The sequence below is a fragment of the Dreissena polymorpha genome, chromosome 7 (genome assembly GCF_020536995.1).
Source record: "Dreissena polymorpha isolate Duluth1 chromosome 7, UMN_Dpol_1.0, whole genome shotgun sequence".
In the NCBI taxonomy this organism is placed as follows: Eukaryota; Metazoa; Mollusca; class Bivalvia; order Myida; family Dreissenidae; genus Dreissena; species Dreissena polymorpha.
In genome coordinates this window covers 25,889,347-25,911,993 of record NC_068361.1, presented here as the reverse complement: position 1 = coordinate 25,911,993, position 22,647 = coordinate 25,889,347, and the positions used below count along the sequence as shown (strand labels likewise).

Below are 22,647 nucleotides of genomic sequence, written 5' to 3'. Positions count from 1 at the left end.
AGCAAATCATTTCATACGATTTTTTCGAGCAGGTGGTAACACCTAATGATAAGATTTTCTTCAGCATATCATAATCTTAATAAAATAAGCCATTTCCCGAGTTTCCTCAACTATTTAAAGACTAAACTAGCGAAATACAGAAAATGATTCGATATTTTAACCAAGTTAACAATTAGCACCCAATGAGATAACAAGTGGAACGTGCATTTGAGTAATAATAAGTACATGTGCAGAGTTAACAAGCGGAACTTGCATTTGGGTAATAACAAGTACATGTGCAGAGTTTACATACATACCGAGCAATTTTAAACGTTGTCATTGAAATACTGACACGTAAGGAAAGAAGCGACACATTTATGTATTTGTTGAAACAAAGTTTCCCATGAGCATTTGATCTTTTGTGAACATTGCAACCTCCTGAGGTAACTTGGTGACTGAGGCTGCAGTATGCGAGGACTGGCAATGTGTCCCAAAGTTGATGTCTATTGAATTCACTAGACTCACAAACGGTGGGACGACTTTAAAGTAAAGCTTCTTTTTCGAACGTTTTATTTTGACTGCATGTTATTCCATTTCAATATACTTTTGTGCCGTTTATGTATACAGAATAACGCAGAGGAAATGCAATCTGTGTGTTTGACATGGTTATCATATACCAACTGATATGGAGGGGGTATTGAACCACGATCGCCGAGGTTGGGAGCAGTTGTCCGTCCATGCATAATTCTAGAACCCGGAGTGTGTAACAGCACTCCTACCTACTTTTGTTTACTAGACGCGCGAAATTTAAGACGAATTGTGAATTATAACAGCACGGACATATATCTTTTAATTTTAATATGGACTTTTGTTGTGAGGGAAAGCCAGAGTTCCTTGAAGAAACACCACCTGTCCGGTATGGTGACCATCAACCAAACTCACATGCTGCTGGGATTTCGAATTGAACCCGGTCACCTAAGCTTTGTACCATTCAATGCGCTGACCGGGCGGACTTGGTATTCTTATGTTTGTGTATTTATGATTGTATAGGTCCCGCTGCGACTTTACGACTGGATCTATGGGCAGACCTGCCATTGTGACCTTCTAGTTAAAATGTTGAACACACACAATTTACCCCGGCTGCCCGGATATTCGCTAAAGATACACTTATAAGAAACAGACCATTGCACAGTGACAAATGAGAACTTAATGTACTCTGGTCGTGATCTTCGTATAGTGTGCATTTCGAAGTTTTATGCGATCTTTTTCGAGTCAGAGCCTACATAACGTGTGTATCCAGAGTGTCTCCTATCATTCCTTCCTAATTAACTTACCAGACGCACGAAAAATGGGGCGATGTTTTAATTAAAGCTGCAATGTCCAGCTATTTCGTTGTTACTGAAGTATTTTTCATTTTTGGGTGTGTTCTGGTGTTGTGTGTGAGGGGGGATGGAGCCGGAGTACCCGGAGGAAACCCCTCATGTCCGGTGTGGTGACCACCAACCAAACTCACATGTTGCCGGGAGCGGGCATTGATCCCGGGTCGCCTAGGTGAGCAGCGATTGTAACAACTAATGAGCTGGCCGGACAGCCTGATGATCTTATAACAAAAACACGATATGATGTCGACCAAAAGAAAGCCACGATTTCATTAAATCATTAAACCAATCAGAGCATTGCTTTGACGGTTTTGAAGCTGAAATTGTCCACGAATCCAACGTTTTTGTATTGGGCCTTTATTTTGTGTTTTATAAACATATTTATAGTTAGTTTGCGGGATATTCGCCGATACTTTGTGGTTGCAATAACTTAAATAAGCGAAATACATTGATAAACCACGGACGTATTTATGGTATATATTTAGTAACGCACGAGATGCTAAGAAGGACAGGGGACATGCTCCTCCTAAAAGAGTATGATATAATATAGTATAACAAGAGCACCGCCTTGCGGGTGCAGACCACTCATCTATTTTCTTTTTAAAGGTGAAGGGACTCTCATTTTCAATCACAAAGGAGGGAGGGGTGGAGTGAAGAGGGGTGTATAGTGTGGGGGTGTGGAATTCATTACATTATCTTCCAAAATGCGAAAAAAAACGCCAAAAAAAATTCGGGGGGGGGTGGGGAGTGTGGGGGGGGGGAATCTTGGGTGCGATGGTTGGACGTTATTTCAAACATAAAATAATAAAAATAAATATTTGTGTTTTTTAACCGTTTCCAAAAAAAAAAATTGGGGGTGGGGTGGGGGGGGTATAGTGTGAGGGTGAGGTGGTAATTTGTGAGATGATCTTAAAAAAAATTAGGGGGGTGGGGATTCGGGTAGGGGGAGGGGGGTGTGTGGGGGGGATTCTTGGGTGCGATGGTTGGACGGTATTTCAAACATAAAATAATAAAAATAAATATTTGTGTTTTTTAACGTTTCAAAAAAAATTGGGGGTGGGGTGGGGGGGTATAGTGTGAGGGTGTGGTGGTCATTTGTGAGATGATGTTTAAAAAAAAAAAAAAATTCAGGGGGGAGGGGCGGGAGGGAGGGGGGAGGGGGGGAGAGGGCACACGGAATGGTTCGGGTGGAGTCTATTGTGGTATGTCCGGTAAGAGTAGTTTTGTCAAAGTATCAATCAAATCTTATCATAAATAAAGAAGTTATGGCAATTTTAGCAAAATTTAATAATTTGACCTTGAGAGTCAAGGTCATTCAAAGGTCAAGGTAAAATTCAACTTGCCAGGTACAGTAACCTCATGATATCATGAAAGTATTTGAAGTTTGAAAGCAATAGCCTTGATACTTAAGAAGTAAAGTGGATCGAAACACAAAATTTAACCATATATTCAAAGTTACTAATTTAAAAAAGGGCCATAATTCCGTAAAAATGACAACCAGAGTTATGCAACTTGTCCTTTTACTGTACCCTTATGATAGTTTGCGAGTGTTCCAAGTATGAAAGCAATATCTATGGTACTTTAGGGGTAAAGTGGACCAAAACACAAAACTTAACCAAATTTTCAATTTTCTAAGTATAAAGGGCCCATAATTCCGTCCAAATGCCAGTCAGAGTTACATAACTTTTCCTGCACAGTCCCCTTATGATAGTTAATAAGTGTTGCAAGTGTGAAAGCAATAGCTTTGATACTGTAGGAATAAAGTGGACCTAAACACAAAACTTACCCAAATTGTCAATTTTCTAAGTATAAAAAGGGCACATAATGCTGTCAAAATGCCAGTCAGAGTTACATTACTTTGCCTGCACAGTCCCCTTATGATAGCTAGTAAGTGTTGCAAGTATGAAAGCAATAGCTTTGATACTTAAGGAATAAAATGGACCTAAACACAAAACTTAACCAAAATTTTCAATTTTCTAAGTATAAAAAGGGCACATTATTCTGTCAAAATGCATGCCAGAGTTATCTTACTTTGCCTGCCCAGTCCCCTCATGATAGTAAGTAAGTGTACCAAGTTTGAATGCAATAGAATTGATACTTTCTGAGAAAAGAGGACCTAAACGCAAAACTTAAACAAAATTTTCATTTTTCTAAGTATAAAAAGGGCACATAATTCTGTCAAAATGCAAGCCAGAGTTATCTAACTTTGCCTGCCCAGTCCCCTCATGATAGCAAGTAAGTGTACCAAGTTTGAATGCAATAGCATTGATACTTTCTGAGAAAAGTGGACCTAAACGCAAAACTTAACCGGACGCCGACGCCAACGCCAATGCCGACGCCAAGGTGATGACAATAGCTCATAATTTTTTTTCATAAAAATAGATGAGCTAAAAAGGAGACAAACAGCAACCTGCACATTTGCATTAAAGGTATGACAAAATATACGGATAAATCAACGTAGTTAAACAAAGTCAATTACAGTCTATGAGTATCAAACAAAAACATGTTAATCAAACATAATTAGTCATGAAGTTCTTACTGTCTAACTAGATTTCAAACTCGGCTCACAAATCAGATAGCATTCTTGATTATTATCATATTGAATATAAATGCCAGGGGTACATAATATGACCCTTGGAGCGTGTCAGTTTTGACCCTAAGGGCATGATTTGAAACAAACAAACTAAAAGACCACGTGTTGCTTAACCCCTGACCCTTGTGTTTTTAAAGAAGACGAGTTTTGATTTTTTATTTTTTTTTAAATCAATATTTATCTCCGATGATCTATATATATTACGGACCGGAACGATTTGAATCACTTTGAGAGAGATACACCCAACAGTCCTCCATGTGAAGTGTCATAACATAATATAAAAAAACGATTCAAGAGAAGTTGTTATAATAAACAGTTATCGGACGAACGCACATCTCAGGTGAGCTTAATAAAAGCGACATTATGAAAACCTATTTGAGACCTACCATGAGTGCAATGTTATCTAAGTACGTATTATTTATTTAACAACAACAACATTTATTAGCTTTTAAGTATTACACTTGCTTCTTAGCCAATTGCAAGAAAACACAAGTGTGGTGACATGGATGATAATAATTATGAAAATTAAGTAATGGTAGAAGTGAACAAAGATTTAACTGATTCATAACATATGATATGTTTCTTTGAGCTTAACATCGATAATAACCGTTTCTAACAAAAATACTGAGATAAAGAATAACAAAGATTTGACTGATTCATAACATTTGATATTTTCATTTAAAATTGATAGCAACAATTGCAAATAAAAATAATGAGATAAAGAATACACCGTTTTAGATCTAATTCTTATATTAATAGTATAGAGCAAAGTCGGGTAATTTCGACACCTTAAAGGGATCTTTTCACGGTTTGGTAAATTGACTAAATTGAAAAAAGTTGTTTCAGATTCGCAAATTTTCGGTTTAGTTATGATATTTGTGAGGAAACAGTATCACTGAACATTTGCCATGGTCTAATATAGCCATTATACACATCTTTTGACCATTTAAAAACCTAAAAATTATAAAGCGTTGCAACGCGAAACGATTGAATTATTTGGAGAGTTCTGTTATTGTCGTTTAAATTTGTGAAACTACGAAGATTGCTTATATAAGGTATAAAATACGCAATTAATGTATATTTGGCAGGATAGCTCAGTTGGCTAATGCGTTTTTACTTCAGAATTCCGGGGGTCACTGGTTCGAGCCCTGCTGCGGGCTACTTTTTTTTCCTTTTTAAAATTTTATTTTTGATTTTTCACTGGAGCTTTTAAAATTTAATGTTTACATATATCAATATAAAGCATTTAATGACAAACTTCAAAACATGCGAAAATCTGTGAAAAGGCCCCTTTAACACTAGTTTAGTATAATCCTATTTATTTAAGAAATGCCATCGGCTTATTGAGACAGTCGCTCATGATCGCTAGGCGGACACCACATCGACTACACCACCGCAAGCTTATTAACACTAGACATTAAATAGATCGTGACATTCTATTTTCTGAGAGATAAATGTAAATAACTGATAAGAACAGTTGTTGAAAATTAAAACAAGAGCACCGCCTTGCGGGTGCAGACCACTCATCTATTTTCTTTTTAAAGGTGAAGGGACTCTCAATTTCAATCACAAAGGAGGGAGGGGTGGAGTGAAGAGGGGTGTATAGTGTGGGGATGTGGTCATTTATTACATTATCTTCCAAAAATGCGGGGAAAAAAAGGCCCCCCCCAAAAAAAAAATTCGGGGTGGGGGGGGGGGGAGTGAGGGAGTGGAGGGGTGGGGGGGGAGGGGATTCTTGGGTGCGATGGTTGGACGGTATTTCAAAAATAAAATAATAAAAATAAATATTGTTTTTTAACCATTTAAAAAAACAAGCGAATTCGTTGAATTGATATCCCCCGACCATATGCTTCTTGACACAAAAGGGTTATATTTGACACTGAAAAAAGCATTTTTTCAAGATACAAAGGGCCATAACTCTGTAATCAACAGATGGTGTACAATGCCATTCGGCGTGCATCATCCTCTTATCCATATATATACTCATACCAAGTTTCATCGAAATCCGCCAAAGCACTTCCAAGATATGACTCCGGACACAAAAGTGCCTATAGTAAAAAGCATTTTTTCAAGATACAAAGGGCCATAACTCTGTTTTTAGCAGATGGTATACAATGCCATTTGGCGTGCATCATCCTCTTATGCATATATATACTCATACCAAGTTTCAATGAAATCCGCCAAAGCACTTCCAAGATATGGCTCCGGACACAAAAGTGCCTTTAGTAAAAAGCATTTTTTCAAGATACAAAGGGCCATAACTCTATTTTTAACAGATGGTGTACAATGCCATTTGGCGTGCATCATCCTCTTATGCATATATATACCCATACCAAGTTTCAATGAAATCCGCCAAAGCATTTCCAAGATATGGCTCCAGACACAAAAGTGCCAATAGTAAAAAGCATTTTTTCTAGATACAAAGGGCCATAACTCTGTTTTTAACAGATGGTGTACAATGCCATTTGGCGTGCATCATCCTCTTATGCATATATATATATACTCATACCAAGTTTCAATGAAATCCGCCAAAGCACTTCCAAGATATGGCGCCGGACACAAAAGTGCCTATAGTAAAAAGCATTTTTTCAAGATACAAAGGGCCATAGATCTGTTTTTAACAGACGGTGTACAATGCCATTTGGCGTGCATTATCCTCTTATTCATATATATACTCATACGAAGTTTCAATGAAATCCGCCAAAGCACTTCCAAGATATGGATCCGGACACAAAATTGCCGGCCGGACGGACGGAAGGACAGCCAGACGGACGGACAACACCAAAACAATATCCCTCCGCCTCTGGCGGGGGATAAAAAATGGGGGGGGGATGGGGGTGGGGGGGTATAGTGTGAGGGTGTGGTGGTCATTTGTGAGATGATCTTAAAAAAATGGGGGGGGATTCCAGGGAGGGGGGGGGCGTGGGGGATGGTTTGGGTGGAGTCTATTGTGGTATGTCAGGTAAGAGTTGTTTTGTCAAAGTTTCAATCAAATCTAATCATAAATAAAGAAGTTATGGCAATATTAGCAAAATTTAATAATTTGACCTTGAGAGTCAAGGTCATTCAAAGTTCAAGGTAAAATTCAACTTGCCAGGTACAGTAACCTCGTGATAGCATGAAAGTATTTGAAGTTTGAAAGCAATAGCCTTGATACTTTAGAAGTAAAGTGGATCGAAACACAAAATTTAAACATATATTTAAAGTTACTAAGTCAAAGAAGGGCCATAATTCTGTAAAAATGACAACCAGAGTTATGCAACTTGTCCTTTTAATTTCCCCTTATGATAGTTTGCGAGTGTTCCAAGTATGAAAGCAATGTCTATTATACTTTAGGGGTACAGTGGACCAAAACACAAAACTTTACCAAATTTTCAATTTTCAAAGTATAAAGGGCCCATAATTCCGTCCAAATGCCAGTCAGAGTTACATCACTTTGCCTGCACAGTCCCCTTATGATAGTAAGTAAGTGTTGCAAGTATGAAAGCAACAGCTTTGATACTGTAGGAATAAAGTGGACATAAACACAAAACTTAACCAAATTTTCAATTTTCTAAGTACAGTAGATTCCACTTAATTGAATATCGGATAATCGAATAATTAGGTTAATTCAATAGAAATTGAAAACACCAAACCATTTGCATCTCTTCCTGTTGTAAATATTCCACATATTTTGATAGAAAATATGGCGTAATTCGGTTAATTCAATAGCCAATTTTCTGATGCACACTATAATCCAGCAAAGAATGTCATAAATCTCCAAGGATTCGCATCGTATCTAAACATAGACTGATGTAAACACCATCGCTACTGATATAACAATTTATAGCATGCACCTATGTGTCAAGTCAATATCACGGCACACTATAATCCAGCAAAGAATGTCATAAACCTCCAAGGATACGCATCGTATCGACGATTTTGACAGACACGCTCAATTGACTGCCTTTGTTTTCATTTCACACCATGCATGTATGCAGCGTCTGTCAAGCGTCTTGGACTAACAGGTGTAGTAAGCGAGCAAGTACAATGTAAACACTGGAGTCTCAGGTGTGCAGTCAGATGCAAATTTTCGAATGCAGACTGTCGAGTAACACACTTCAACAGTTTGTTGTCGCTTAGAAACAATTAAAGAGTGTGTTGCTGATTAGAAACAAACTGTTGACGTGTCTTGCTCGACAGTTTGCAATAGGTGATGGAATGTTACACTATACTAGTTCGTGTTAATAAACCTACACAACTGCGTCACAGTAAATCATATCTAAACATGATGTTGAACAATAGAAAACGCGCACATTTGTCAAAACTTTGCAGTCTTAACACTGCTGATCATGTTTTCACAATAACCAAAATTAAATCCAGTATTGACCAGATTTTCCGGTAAATCAGTACACAGTACATTATCTGTTTCAATACTAAACTACCTGAAAGAGCGCAACGTCAAAGATACAGCATTCGCCTCGCTACAAAGTTTTCTTTTGACAGTGTATATACACCCACGCTAATTTTCGCGCGCTTTTTACCAGGACAATACATGAGCAATAGATGTTGCTAGCGTAAGCGTTGGGTAAGCAATAAAATGAAAATGGGAAAAATGGGCAGGTATAAAACCCGGAAATATCCGAAAAACCCGGAAATCTTTAAGGTAAAACCCGGAACCGATATAAATGGTTATAACTTCATTATTATTCGTCCGATATTAATTATAATGGTACCGTTGTAAAGAAGATCCTCTACAGATTCTAACCATATCAAAATATTTTATGGCAGGGTCGTAGTCGGCCTGTAAATCGCGGACAAAGTCGGCCTGTTTTAACTTTTTTTTTACACACGCAAATGCCGTAAAGAAAACCCGGAACCGATATAAATGGTTATAACTTCATTATTATTCGTCCGATATTAATTATAATGGTACCGTTGTAAAGAAGATCCTCTACAGATTCTAACCATATCAAAATATGTTATGGCAGGGTCGTAGTCGGCCTGTAAATCGCGGACAAAGTCGGCCTGTTTTAACGTGTTTTTTTTACACACGCAAATGCCGTAAAGAAAACCCGGAACCGATATAAATGGTTATAACTTCATAATTATTCGTCCAATATTAATTATAATGGTACCGTTGTAAAGAAGATTCTCTACAGATTCTAACCATATCAAAATATTTTATGGCAGGGTCGTAGTCGGCCTGTAAATCGCGGACAAAGTCAGCCTGTTTTAACGTTTTTTTTTACACACGCAAATGCCGAAAAGAAAACCCGGAACCGATATAAATGGTTATAACTTCATTATTATTCGTCCGATATTAATTATAATGGTACCGTTGTAAAGAAGATCCTCTACAGATTCTAACCATATCAAAATATTTTATGGCAGGATCGTAGTCGGCCTGTAAATCGCGGACAAAGTCGGCCTGTTTTAACGTTTTTTTTTTACACACGCAAATGCCGAAAAGAAAACCCGGAACCGATATAAATGGTTATAACTTCATTATTATTCGTCCGATATTAATTATAATGGTACCGTTGTAAAGAAGATCCTCTACAGATTCTAACCATATCAAAATATTTTATGGCAGAGTCGTAGTCGGCCTGTAAATCGCGGACAAAGTCGGCCTGTTTTAACGGGTTTTTGTACACACGCAAATGCCGTAAAGAAAACCCGGAACCGATATAAATGGTTATAACTTCATTATTATTCGTCCGATATTAATTATAATGGTACCGTTGTAAAGAAGATCCTCTACAGATTCTAACCATATCAAAATATTTTATGGCAGGGTCGTAGTCGGCCTGTAAATCGCGGACAAAGTCGGCCTGTTTTAACGGGTTTGTTTACACACGCAAATGCCGTAAAGAAAACCCGGAACCGATATAAATGGTTATAAATGCATTATTTTTCGTCCGATATTAATTATAATGGTACCGTTGTAAAGAAGATCCTCTACATTTTCTAACCATATGAAAATATTTTATGGCAGGATCGTAGTCGGCCTGTAAATTGCGGACAAAGTCGGCCTGTTTTAACTGTTTTTGTACACACGCAAATGCCGTAAAGAAAACCCGGAACCGATATAAATGGTTATAAATGCATTATTATTCGTCCGATATTAATTGTAATGGTACCGCTGTAAAGAAGATCCTCTACAGTTTCTAATAATATATAAAATAGTTTATGGAAGGGTCAGAGTCGGCCGGTAAATCGCGGACAAAGTCGGCCTGTTTTAACGGGGTTTTTTTACACACGCAAATGCCGTAAAGAAAACCCTGAAAAGGAAAAAGGGGTTATGAAAACATTATTATTGATTCGATATTAATTATAATGGTACCGTTGCAAAGAAGAACCTCCACAGTTTCTAACCATGTTAAAATATTTTATGGCAGGGTCAGTGCCAACCTGTAAATCGCGGTCAAAATTGACCGAAAAATACCGTTTTGTTTTTGTACACAAAACAATGTCTTGAGGAAAACACGTAAAAGCTAAAAGGGGCTATAAAAGCATCCTTTTTCTAACCGACCATACATTTTTGGTACCGTTGTTATGGTTTTCTTCCACTGTTTCTAAATATGTAAAAAAAATTGTGAGAAAGCATAATATGAAATAAGGCGATGCATCAAAGCGACTCAATTAATCTGTAATAGAAGAAACCACGGACTCTAGATGACAATATACAATATACGCACCGTGAAGAAACTAACACACAACTTATATACAGATAATATTTGAATTAAATCATTAAAGGCACTTCCTAGCAGAAGAACTTGGAGTTCGTAAAGACTGTTATTAAAAAGTAAGGAAATGAACTTTCAATTATTACTTTAATCAGCAATTCAACAACAAACGGGCCATATTAAAGGGTTTCATGTGACCTAATTAACTGAACTGTTAGCCCAAAACCCCGCCCAAAACAGATTGTCATACTATTCGTTGCCAGCCTTGCAACCACAATTTACCTACGAAGGTCAGATCGGGATTCGAACCCGAAACCACCCATTAGCCATCTAAATAAGATATGATTCCGGCCTGGGTTGCTCTACCAATTAAGCTATTCTGACCGTTTGAAAAATATATGGGTAAACTGCAATTCTGTTGAATAGCATGATTAACTTGCTTAGAAAAACGTTTCCAAAGAATTACATGTACATTTCATTGAAATTGTTTTATGATTTAGAACGATATATTGTCAGTTCAAAAGGCCACACGAGGCAATGTTTGCACAAATCTGGAAGAAACATATATGGATCGAAAACCAACTGCAGATAAGAGCAACATAACAGTCCTTGTAACTAAGTAACTTTTTTGTTTTAAAATCGCACAAAAGCTGCTGTTTGTTAAAATATGTTAATCAGCAATTAAACAACAAACAGGCCATATTAAACGGTTTCATGTGACCGGACGAACTGATGAACTGAACGGTTAGCCCAAAACCCCGCCGAAAACAAATTGTCACACTATCCGTTTCCAGTCTTGCAACCACAAGTTTACCTACGAAGTTCAGATCGGGATTCGAACCCGAACCCACCCATGAGCCATCTAATGATACCGGCCTGGGTTGCTCTACCAATTAAGCTATCTGACCTTTTGAAAAATATGTAGGTAAACTGCAATTCTGTATAATAGCATGAATGACTTGCTCAGCAAAAGTTTACAGTTATTCGCACATCCCTGCTCATAGCAAAACACAATTGACTAACATAAAATCTTTTTCCGTAAATTTATAAATCTTAAATCGAAACATCTTCATTCATTTTCATAAGATAATGTTTTATTAATTTTGCATTGCCTTGTGTCTTTAAATTTAAATTATGAGATTTGTGACGTATATCGTGTGTGGTCATTTCAGTGACGAAAAAAAACTAGTTTAACCTCAAAATATTTAACATACAGCCCACACAGGCTAAACAGGGTCGACACTCTTCGCTGTTATGACATTTTTCGTTTAAATGAAGTCTCTTCTTAGCAAAAATACAATTAAGGCGGAAAGTGTCGTCCCTCATAAGCCTGTGCGAACTGCACAGGCTAATCTCGGACGACACTGTACGCACACGCATTATGCCCAGTTTTCTCAGAATACGACACATAGTTTAAACGCATTTTCGATAGAATTAGCGACGACATATGAACGTGGTTTGTTTTTAACAGTTAATTATTTATTCAAAGCATCATCAAATGCAAAACGTATTTAGGATTTTTTTGTTTGTCATGCATTATTGTAAACTTCGATAAGATTAAAAAAGAGCATACATGTGTATGTGGTTAAAAAAAAATTAAGATAAATTGAAAGAGAGCATAATGTGGATGTGCATTTCGTTTGACTCTCTGGATTTTAATGACAAGTCGGACGTGGCATTTTAGTTAACAGTAAAATATTTGTTAAAACATCGAACGAGCCCAAAACGCATTTTGGATCTTGTGTTTGTCATGCATACTAGAAAACTTCCATAGGCATAAAATAACTCGCTTCTACGTGATCGCGGGTTTGTAAAAAAATGGTCAGAATGGTTAGCGTTCGAAACAAACGTTATCAATAATGGTGTGGTTTAAATTAAATTCCGAAAAAGTGACGGAAGTACAAAAATGGTTGTGCATATCATTGTAAATATACCTTTAGACTTTTTTTCGTTGTATATTCGGAGTCCAATGCAATCAATGACGATTTGTCCAGTATACTTATTGAATTATCTGTCTATTTGTAAATCCAGTATAAAATTTATCAAACCCATTTTGATACTTAAAATACTTTCAAATATATATGCATTTAAATACAAGCAAAGTTCGGATTTCAATACACATATCTATACTTAGATTCTCAAAACCATACCCATATCAGTTATTTTAGTCGAAAAACTCACCCCGTATTTTCGGCACAACCCTATATACCCGTATATAGGAAGTTATCCCCCCCCCCTTTTTCCGGGGCTGGATGTCGAAGGCATAAATTGCATTTTATTGGACGAGATAGATTAATTTGTTATAATGGAAATGACACTTCAAAAGTAACTGTACTGGCGGATATCATTACATTATATCTAAATAGATATCATATATCTACACATTAAGATATAATTGTTGTACCATAATCACATACCTTTATCTCAGTGCTTGTTCATCTCAAATTACCATGTGCAGTATGGACACAACCATTTTTCATCTTGGTTTGTCATTGTGTACCCAACACATCTTTTGTGACACCATCTATTCAATTTGCATCTTTTATTGTCACATTCCACCATATCGCCAACTATATCAGACAACTTACAAGCGCAAAAAATCTTAATAGAACAACTTTTTGCTACTTTACACGGCATTTTTGGCATTTTTTCTATTTTTGGAAATGTTGTAAAATGTTGTTTAGTAATACATTCTAATAAATGTGCTCTCATTCTTGGTATATCATATCTGATAATTGAAAAATCTACATTTGTGTAACACCTCAGTAAGATTTGCAATAGCAAAAAACACCACAATCTGTGTAATTAGGTTGACGTTGTACGTCGGGTATTTGTACTTGTACACTGCGCTCTCCATTTTCATAGATTTGAGCGATTTGAATTGAAATACTACTGTTTAGAGTTCTTGGAGATTCAAACTGTCCACCACAATAACATGTCGATCTTTCTGTGATTGGTATGATAATACCCAGTGATTACTGGCGTTGTAATGTATTTGGACGGACGGGGGATTTTGTTTCGTTAAACGTTTATTTATATCCCAGGTACCTAAATCATGATTAAAGTACGGAGCAAAAAGTGTGTTTTGCATCCCACTGTCAAGCGCGAATTGTTCTTTTAGCATTTGCTGACATTTGTTTATTATTGGGTCGTTCAGCCACCCAGATGGATTTTTAACTAGCTCTAAATCTATTGTAGATATATTTGCAATTTCTACATTATCGTCTTCCGCGTCATCAATGGTCATTTGATTAAAACACGTCTGTTCACTGGTAAATGAATAATCGCTGCTTATATTTAAATGGTTTACTTCTTCGAGAACGTCTTCTGCAATTGAACTTAAATTGTTGTCAAGCTTTATTTGTTTACAAGAAGTGAATGAATTGTTGGTGTTCCGGCTTCTTTTTTTAGACGTTGGTGTTTTGGGGGTTGATGCTATTAAATTGGCGAGCTTTTGTTTCAGCGATGTGTCGCAAGATTTTCCAGTTGGTGTCATGAGTATTGAATCGGATGCTGGGTTAATTTCGAAGTCGGCTTTTTTCGGTTTCTTTTGTCCCGTTTTTTTGGCAACACGCGGTTTGCTATTTTTTCGAAGAAGCGTGAGATTTTTAACCGTGCGTTTATCACAGATTCCATCAATACCAAAATATGAATCATTTTCTGCACACGTGAAATGCAAATTATTTCATTGCGAATGAGATGCTAATAGACTGATGTAATGACAGCGATGAATTGAAAGAATCTGTTTGTCTTATATGTACACTATACATGAAGGTATCATTAATCTCGTTTATTTTATATATATTATTATGAAAAATTATTCCGTAAAAGGCATAGTCAAACGGAAAAACTTTTCATGGTTATTATTATATATCATTCCTTCACTAAAATGAATGATATATCTTTGGATAGTTGTCAATTTTGTGGTTTAAATTTGAAATGTCATAATATGTAACGTCTCTTACAGAGTATATTATATATACGATTTTGTAGTGACTGTCATGTTTTATACATAGCACACACAATGCACCCATATCCGATTTTTCGTCATTTAAAGTCAAAAGTTTCAATTGGTTGCATCAAAATATCACTCACTACAAGTTGGTTTTTAACTACTTCAAAAAATGAAAATGTCCCTTTAATTGACTATAGAGGATTTGACACCATTGAGTTAATGCTGTTAGTACAGATGACATAATAGTTTCAGATTTTAATTCGCACCTTTCGCTTAACTCAACGTTCAATGGCACGCGCACTTATTATTGTAACTAATGCAAGCTAAAATTAATATGTGAATGCTTTCTAAAAAACCACTATCCTGCGAAAATGGATCTTATTTAATTGTGGTTCCCTCTTATGTTGTCCGTCGACTTTAAGAATAATGTGTCAGTAATAAAAGTATTGTACATATTCACATGCTTTGTAATAAATGAAAGATGCAAATGTGTCCAATTCATCTTTGTCAGTGCGCTTAATGTAGCTTCTTTACCTGTGACTACGTGCTTATTTTTTCGAAGAAATGAAAGATTCAAATGTGTCTTATTGATATAATACTACATGCTATACTGCCAGGGTCATGCGAAAATGGATCTTATTTCTAAATATCCAACTTAATTAGCGCCGTCTTTATTAAGGCTATGTCTATTTAAAGAACAGATTACGGGGCGCCTAGATTACAGTGAAGTTTATACTAATGTGCAACAATGATGTGGGTCCACTCTCGTTGTTTATTTTAAATGTACATAACAATTTGGCAATAAATGACATCAGTTATTTTCAGTAAATCCAATTTGTTCATAACAGTAGCCAGGTGCCTGAGATAGAGCTGATAAATAGGGATAACCACAGCGGGTGGCTAATACACAGTGTAGACTTCCCCTGTTTTATTATTGGAATTGTTTTTTATCTGATTGGCATTTATGAAGTGTATTAATTCGGGTCTGTTGGCGATCATTTTATGTGCAAAACTGTGTTTCTTACATACTTTCAATGCTTTTAAACACAATTTCATGAAACCATTTAATTAAATACATTGGCGCGTTGGAACATGAATTATAAATCAAGCTGAGTGGTATCAGTTTTTAAATCGCATAACTCGCCTAAATCAACGTTCAATGTCACGCACGCTTAACAAAATTATAAAAACATCACGTGATTCATTATATTTGTTTAAAAAAGTATGTACACATATTATATGTATTGGTATATTTTGTTTTTGTTTTTAATCAACAAGAAAAAATAAAACATTGTCATATATATAGCGCTTTACCTTTGCAAAATTCTACATTACATAAAGAAGTATCGTATTTGTTAAAGTGAACATGCTTGACATATTTATAATGCATTATTACAAGTATTATAGTGCAAACGGAATTTGACCTTTAAATTTATGCAATCCACATTTTTAAGCGTCGTATTGTAACAGAAGCAGACAACAGGCGTCAGGTTAATAAGAATAACTGATGTATTTATTGAACGTGAATAACATCACCAAGTAACATGTTTTGAAATTACAAATAATAGTATAACATTATTCAACTATCAATGGTCATTAAAAGCTATGTTTAAAAGCAAATAATATCAAAATGTTTGCCGAAATAAACAATTGTGCTGTGTTTGTGTCACGCTCTATTGGTATTTAAGTCGGTCCATACAATCACCGAAAAGCACCGAAAAGCACTCAATTTCTCTCTCTCTATTTGCAATATATCGTTTCTAGCGTGTGTTAACGGGTTTAATTAGTTATTAATGGTTATATGAATGTATGTCTATACTACATTTTGCCCAAAATTGGATAAATATCGGCAATATACCGACCGAATAGCAATTCATGTGAAGACCGAAAAGCAATCAATTTCTCGCTATATAAATGAAAAATTGCGTTTCTATTGTGTGTAACGGATTGAATGAGTTATAAATGGTTATATTTTATGCATACTTATACTACCTTTTGTTTATTATGATGTATTAATGCCCAAAATTGGATAAATATCGGCAATAGACCGCCCGAAAAGCACTTCATGTGACGACCGAAAAGCACTCAATTTCTCGCTATATATATGAAAACTTGCGTTTTTATTGTGTGTAAACGGACTAAATTAGTTATAAATGGTTCTATTTCATGCATATTTATACTACCTTGTGTTTATTATGATGTATTAATGCCCAAAATTGGATAAATATCGGCAATATACCGACCGAAAAGCACTTCATGTGAAGACCGAAAAGCACTCCCGCGACAGCACAGAATCACCGAAAAGCACTCAATTTCTTCATATTTACATGAAAGTAAGCCATAAGTGCCGTTTATAATGGATTGAAAACATGTACGTATTAATTAGGTAATTAATGACTTCGTTAAATATTGATTTAAGTTTAAAGATTACGCACAATAGTATTTTTATTTGCAACCGATAAGCACTATCGCGCCAGCATAGAATCACCGAAAAGCACTCAATTATTCTATATATACATGAAAGTAATTATATGGGCCGATTTTAATGGAGTGAAAAAATGTACATATTTATTTAGTCAATAATGACTTCGTAAAATATTGATTTAAGTTTAAACATGAAAAAGGCAGTTCTTCTTTTCATTTGCATCAAATTAAAGGTTAAAGACCGTTTGTTTAACAAAACTGCTATTTTATGAATATATATCAAGCACGTACACTTAACAAAAAATACGATATTTCTTCACTTAATGTAGAATTTTGAAAAAGTAAAGCGCTTTATACATAACAATGCTTCTTTCTGGTACTTCTTGAGTAAATAAACAACAATGTATAGCATATTATATTTGTACATAATTTATAAAAAGAACTATGCGCGTCCCATTGAACGTTGAGTTAAGCGAGAGTTGAGAATTAAATTACACATTCATTGTTTCATTTTTTTTTTAATTTAAATGATTGAAAAATTATGTCAGAAAACCAGCTTTTCTGCATTAAATGACCTTTAACAAAACGCCATCAGACCCGAATGAATACACGTCATTTATTCCAAGCAGGTAAATAACAAATACTATAATAAAACAGGGGAAGTCTACACTGTGTATTAGCAACCTGCTGTGGTTATCGTATCAGCTCAATACACAGGAACATGGCCATAATGGCTACTGTACTGGAAAAATTGGATTTACAGTCAAAATAACCAATTTCGTTTAAGTCTACACTGTGTATTAGCAACTTGCTGTGGTGATCTTATCAGCTCAATACACAGGAACATGGCTACTGTACGGAAAAAAATGGATTTACAGCCAAAATAACTGATTTCATTTATTGCTGAAGTGGTGTGTAATTTAAATTAACAACGAGCATTGATCCACCTCACCGTTGCACATTATATTAAATTAATTAATTTAATGAACTAATTAAAGACGGCGCTAATAAAGTGTGAAGGTGGAAATAAGATATATTTTCGCATGACACTGAATACACACGATACATGGATAAAATATAAATAAGACACATTTGAATCTTTCATTTCTCCAACAAAATAGCACGTAGTCACATATATAAGATAGCTTAAAGGCCAGAAAACAATATAAGTTAGACACATTTGCATCTTTCATATCTTAAAAAAACAAACATGTGAATCTAAAGCAAAAAAAACGTTAAAACCGGCTGACTTTGACCGGGATTTACAGGCGGACTCTGACCCTGCCATAAATTATTTTGACATGGTTAATAACTGTGGAGTATCTTCTTTACAACGGTACCATTATAATTAATATCGGACGAATAATAATGCATTTATAACCATTTTCGCTTTGATGCTTCGCCTTATTTCATATTATGCTTTCTCATAATATTGTTTTACATATTTAGAAACAGTGGAAGAATACCGTAACAACGGTACCAAAAATGTATGGTCGGTTGGGAAAAGGATGCTTTTAGCTTTTCCATGTTTTCATCAAGACATTGTTCTGTGTAAAAAAACACGGTATTTTTCGGTCAACTTTTACCGCACAGCGATTTACAGGTTGACACTGTCCCTGCCATAAAATATTTTAACATCATTAGAAACTGTGGAGGTCCTTCTTTGCAACGGTACCATTATAATTAATATAAGACGAAAAATAATGCATTTATAACCATTTATATCGGTTCCGGGTTTTCTTTACGGCATTTGCGTGTGTAAAAAAACCCGTTAAAACAGGCCGACTTTGTCCGCGATTTACAGGCCGACACTGACCCTGCCATAAACTATTTTATATATTATTAGAAACTGTAGAGGATCTTCTTTACAACGGTACCATTACAATTAATATCGGACTATTAATAATGCATTTATAACCATTTATATCGGTTCCGGGTTTTCTTTACGGCATTTGCGTGTGTAAAAAAACCCGTTAAAACAGGCCGACTTTGTCCGCAATTTACAGGCCGACTCTGACCCTGCCATAAACTATTTTATATATTATTAGAAACTGTAGAGGATCTTCTTTACAACGGTACCATTACAATTAATATCGGACTATTAATAATGCATTTATAACCATTTATATCGGCTCCGGGTTTTCTTTACGGCATTTGCGTGTGTAAAAAAACTCGTTAAAACAGGCCGACTTTGTCCGCGATTTACAGGCCGACTACGACCCTGCCATAAAATATTTTGATATGGTTAGAAACTGTAGAGGATCTTCTTTACAACGGTACCATTATAATTAATATCGGACGAATAATAATGCATTTATAACCATTTATATCGGTTCCGGGTTTTCTTTACGGCATTTGCGTGTGTAAAAAAAACGTTAAAACAGGCCGACTTTGTCCGCAATTTACAGGCCGACTACGACCCTGCCATAAAATATTTTGATATGGTTAGAATCTGTAGAGGATCTTCTTTACAACGGTACCATTATAATTAATATCGGACGAATAATTATGAAGTTATAACCATTTATATCGGTTCCGGGTTTTCTTTACGGCATTTGCGTGTGTAAAAAAAACGTTAAAACAGGCCGACTTTGTCCGCAATTTACAGGCCGACTACGACCCTGCCATAAAATATTTTGATATGGTTAGAATCTGTAGAGGATCTTCTTTACAACGGTACCATTATAATTAATATCGGACGAATAATAATGAAGTTATAACCATTTATATCGGTTCCGGGTTTTCTTTACGGCATTTGCGTGTGTAAATTTTTTTGTTAAAACAGGCCGACTTTGTCCGCGATTTACAGGCCGACTACGACCCTGCCATAAATATTTTGATATGGTTAGAATCTGTAGAGGATCTTCTTTACAACGGTACCATTATAATTAATATCGGACGAATAATAATGAAGTTATAACCATTTATATCGGTTCCGGGTTTTCTTTACGGCATTTGCGTGTGTAAAAAAAATTGTTAAAACAGGCCGACTTTGTCCGCGATTTACAGGCCGACTACGACCCTGCCATAAAATATTTTGATATGGTTAGAAACTGTAGAGGATCTTCTTTACAACGGTACCATTATAATTAATATCGGACGAATAATAATGAAGTTATAACCATTTATATCGGTTCCGGGTTTTACCTAAAAGATTTCCGGGTTTTCCGGATATTTCCGGGTTTTATACCTCGCCTGGGAAGGCGTTACACGCACCGTATGGCGTGACATTGTACATTGCCGCATAGTTTTCGCTAGCTTTTTGTTGGGGGCAAAGGAAATACATGTGGACGTTTTATTTAAAGCTAGAAATGTGTGTTTTGGATTACAAAATTTGTATTCTGATTTGGGAATTCAACAAAACATGTATATTATATTTATAAAGGATTCAAAATTTAATTCCAATATTATTTTTTTTACGACGCTTTACGTGTCGAAACGATGTTTTGATTATGCACGAAAAGCAGCACAATTTCCAGGAGGATTACACCTGGTCAGTGATAACATTGGGAATATAACTGATTACGTATAATTGAATACTTCGGATAATTGAATATTCGGACGTGACAAATGGGCTATTCAAATAAGCGAAATCTAGTGTATAAAAAGGGCACATAATTCTGTCAAAATGCCATTCAGATTTACATAACTTTGCCTGCACAGTCCCCTTATGATAGTTAGTAAGTGTTGCAAGTATGAAAGCAATAGCTTTGATACTTAAGGAATAAAATGGACCTAAACACAAAACTTAACCAAAATTTTCAATTTTCTAAGTAAAAAAAGGGCACATAATTCTGTCAAAATGCACACCAGAGTTATCTAACTTTGCCTGCCCAGTCCCCTTATGATAGGAAGTAAGTGTACCAAGTTTGAATGCAATAGCATTGATACTTTCTGAGAAAAGTGGACCTAAACGCAAAACTTAACCGGACGCCGACACCAAGGTGATGACAATAGCTCATAATTTTTTTTCAAAAAATAGATGAGCTAACAAAGACAAGGGTCGAAATAAGCCGCTAACTGTTGAAATAAGCCGCTTACTGTCGAGATTACACTCCGCCGCGTTTAGTTAAATCGCTTGAAGTTTTGAGTTATGCCGGCATAGATAAGAACGTTCGTTAGCAAATCTACAAGTCAAACCGGTGTTTTTCATTAAGTTTGGGCACTTGCAGGGTAATTTCGACACATCAGGACTAAATCAAACTTTACTCTTAAAGAGATCTTTTCATGGTTTGGTAAATTGACAAAATTGAAAAAAGTTGTTTCAGATTCGCAAATTTTCGTTTTAGTTATGATATTTGTGAGGAAACAGTATTACTGAACATTTACCATAGTCCAATACATACATTATATGTATCTTTTGACGATTTGAAACCCTAACAATTATAAAGCATTGCAACGCGAAAAGATTGAATAATTTGGAGAATTCTGTTGTTGTCGTTTAAATTTTCAAAACTACGAAGATTGCTTATATAAGGTATAAAATACTTGCACTGTGCATATCCGGTGGAATAGCCGAGAGGGCTAATGCGTTTTTACTTCAGACTAACTCCAGGACTCCGGGGGTCACTAGTTCGAGCCCTGGTACCGGCTACTTTTTTTCCTTTTTTAAATTTTATTTTTGATTTTTTACTGGAGCTTTTAAGATCCAATGTTTACATTTATCAATATAAAGCATTTAATGACAAACTTCAAATCTGTGAAAAGGCCCCTTTAATGTAATGATACCAACATGCTCATATCAAACAGATAAAAAGCTGTGACTCAATCACACACAGGTTACATGGAGAGACCAGGGGTGAAGTAAGGAATTTTGGGTTGACAGTTAAGGGCAATATCAACTAGGCTAGCCGCCAGCTCTGTGAAAAGTTATCAAAGACATAAGCACCAAATAAATACATGATACCTAATAATACCTAATAACTAATAAATACTTAATAGAACATAGAAATAACATTGAACCTCTAAAGTACAAATGAGGAAATAAGGCTTTTGATGTTTCACCATGGTTAATTTAAAAAATAATTAATATCAAATAACTTGAATAAGTTACAACAAAATCAATAACTTAAAGCACTAAAAGCATGTTTGCAGCATTATAAACAACAACATCTATATTACCTCAGCAGGAGATTAACGCTTTCCCACTAAGAGCCAAAGTAAAAATGGCTATGTGCAAACAGCATAAAACCAGAACAATCTGCGAGTAACTCGACCATTCAATAAAACCATGTCTCTATTACAACAATAAATGTACTAAACTAAAAGCATTTGGTTGAGAGATTCCCTTCCTGAGTTGTGAGATTCCTCAGACAGATACCACACCCTCTACTTGCACTTTTGCCTTTCTTCTATTTTGAAAATGCTTTCCTTTTCACCGGTCTTGTAGAAGTCGATTCTGAAAGGGTGATAATATATTAAAGACTAGGCGGTGACCAATATCTTTTTTAAGTGTAAAAGTAAACAAGTATTGTGAACAAATGGAAGTAGAATTTTGAACAAAATTTGAAAGTACCAGTAACATGGTTGTCATAAGTTGAGCTGACTTTATATTGATACACACTACGTGCAACAAACATCATAAAGTATTGACAAATGAACATAAACTTTAAAAGATTATATACGGTTTTGTAACAAAAGTTATTCACT

At 35.6% G+C, this 22,647-nt stretch overlaps 1 protein-coding gene across 2 annotated transcripts in view; it reads right to left on the bottom strand.

The window, feature by feature from the left end:
• Nucleotides 1–21,694: 21,694 nt before the first annotated feature.
• Nucleotides 21,695–22,647, bottom strand: part of LOC127838555 (glycerophosphocholine phosphodiesterase GPCPD1-like) — a 67,597-nt gene continuing 66,644 nt past the window's right edge. For both annotated transcript variants that reach the window (XM_052366371.1, XM_052366372.1), the window contains exon 19: nucleotides 21,695–22,396. In XM_052366371.1, coding sequence (XP_052222331.1) covers nucleotides 22,327–22,396 — 70 coding nt within the window. In that variant the 3' untranslated portion in view covers nucleotides 21,695–22,326. The remainder of the gene's footprint in view (nucleotides 22,397–22,647) is intronic.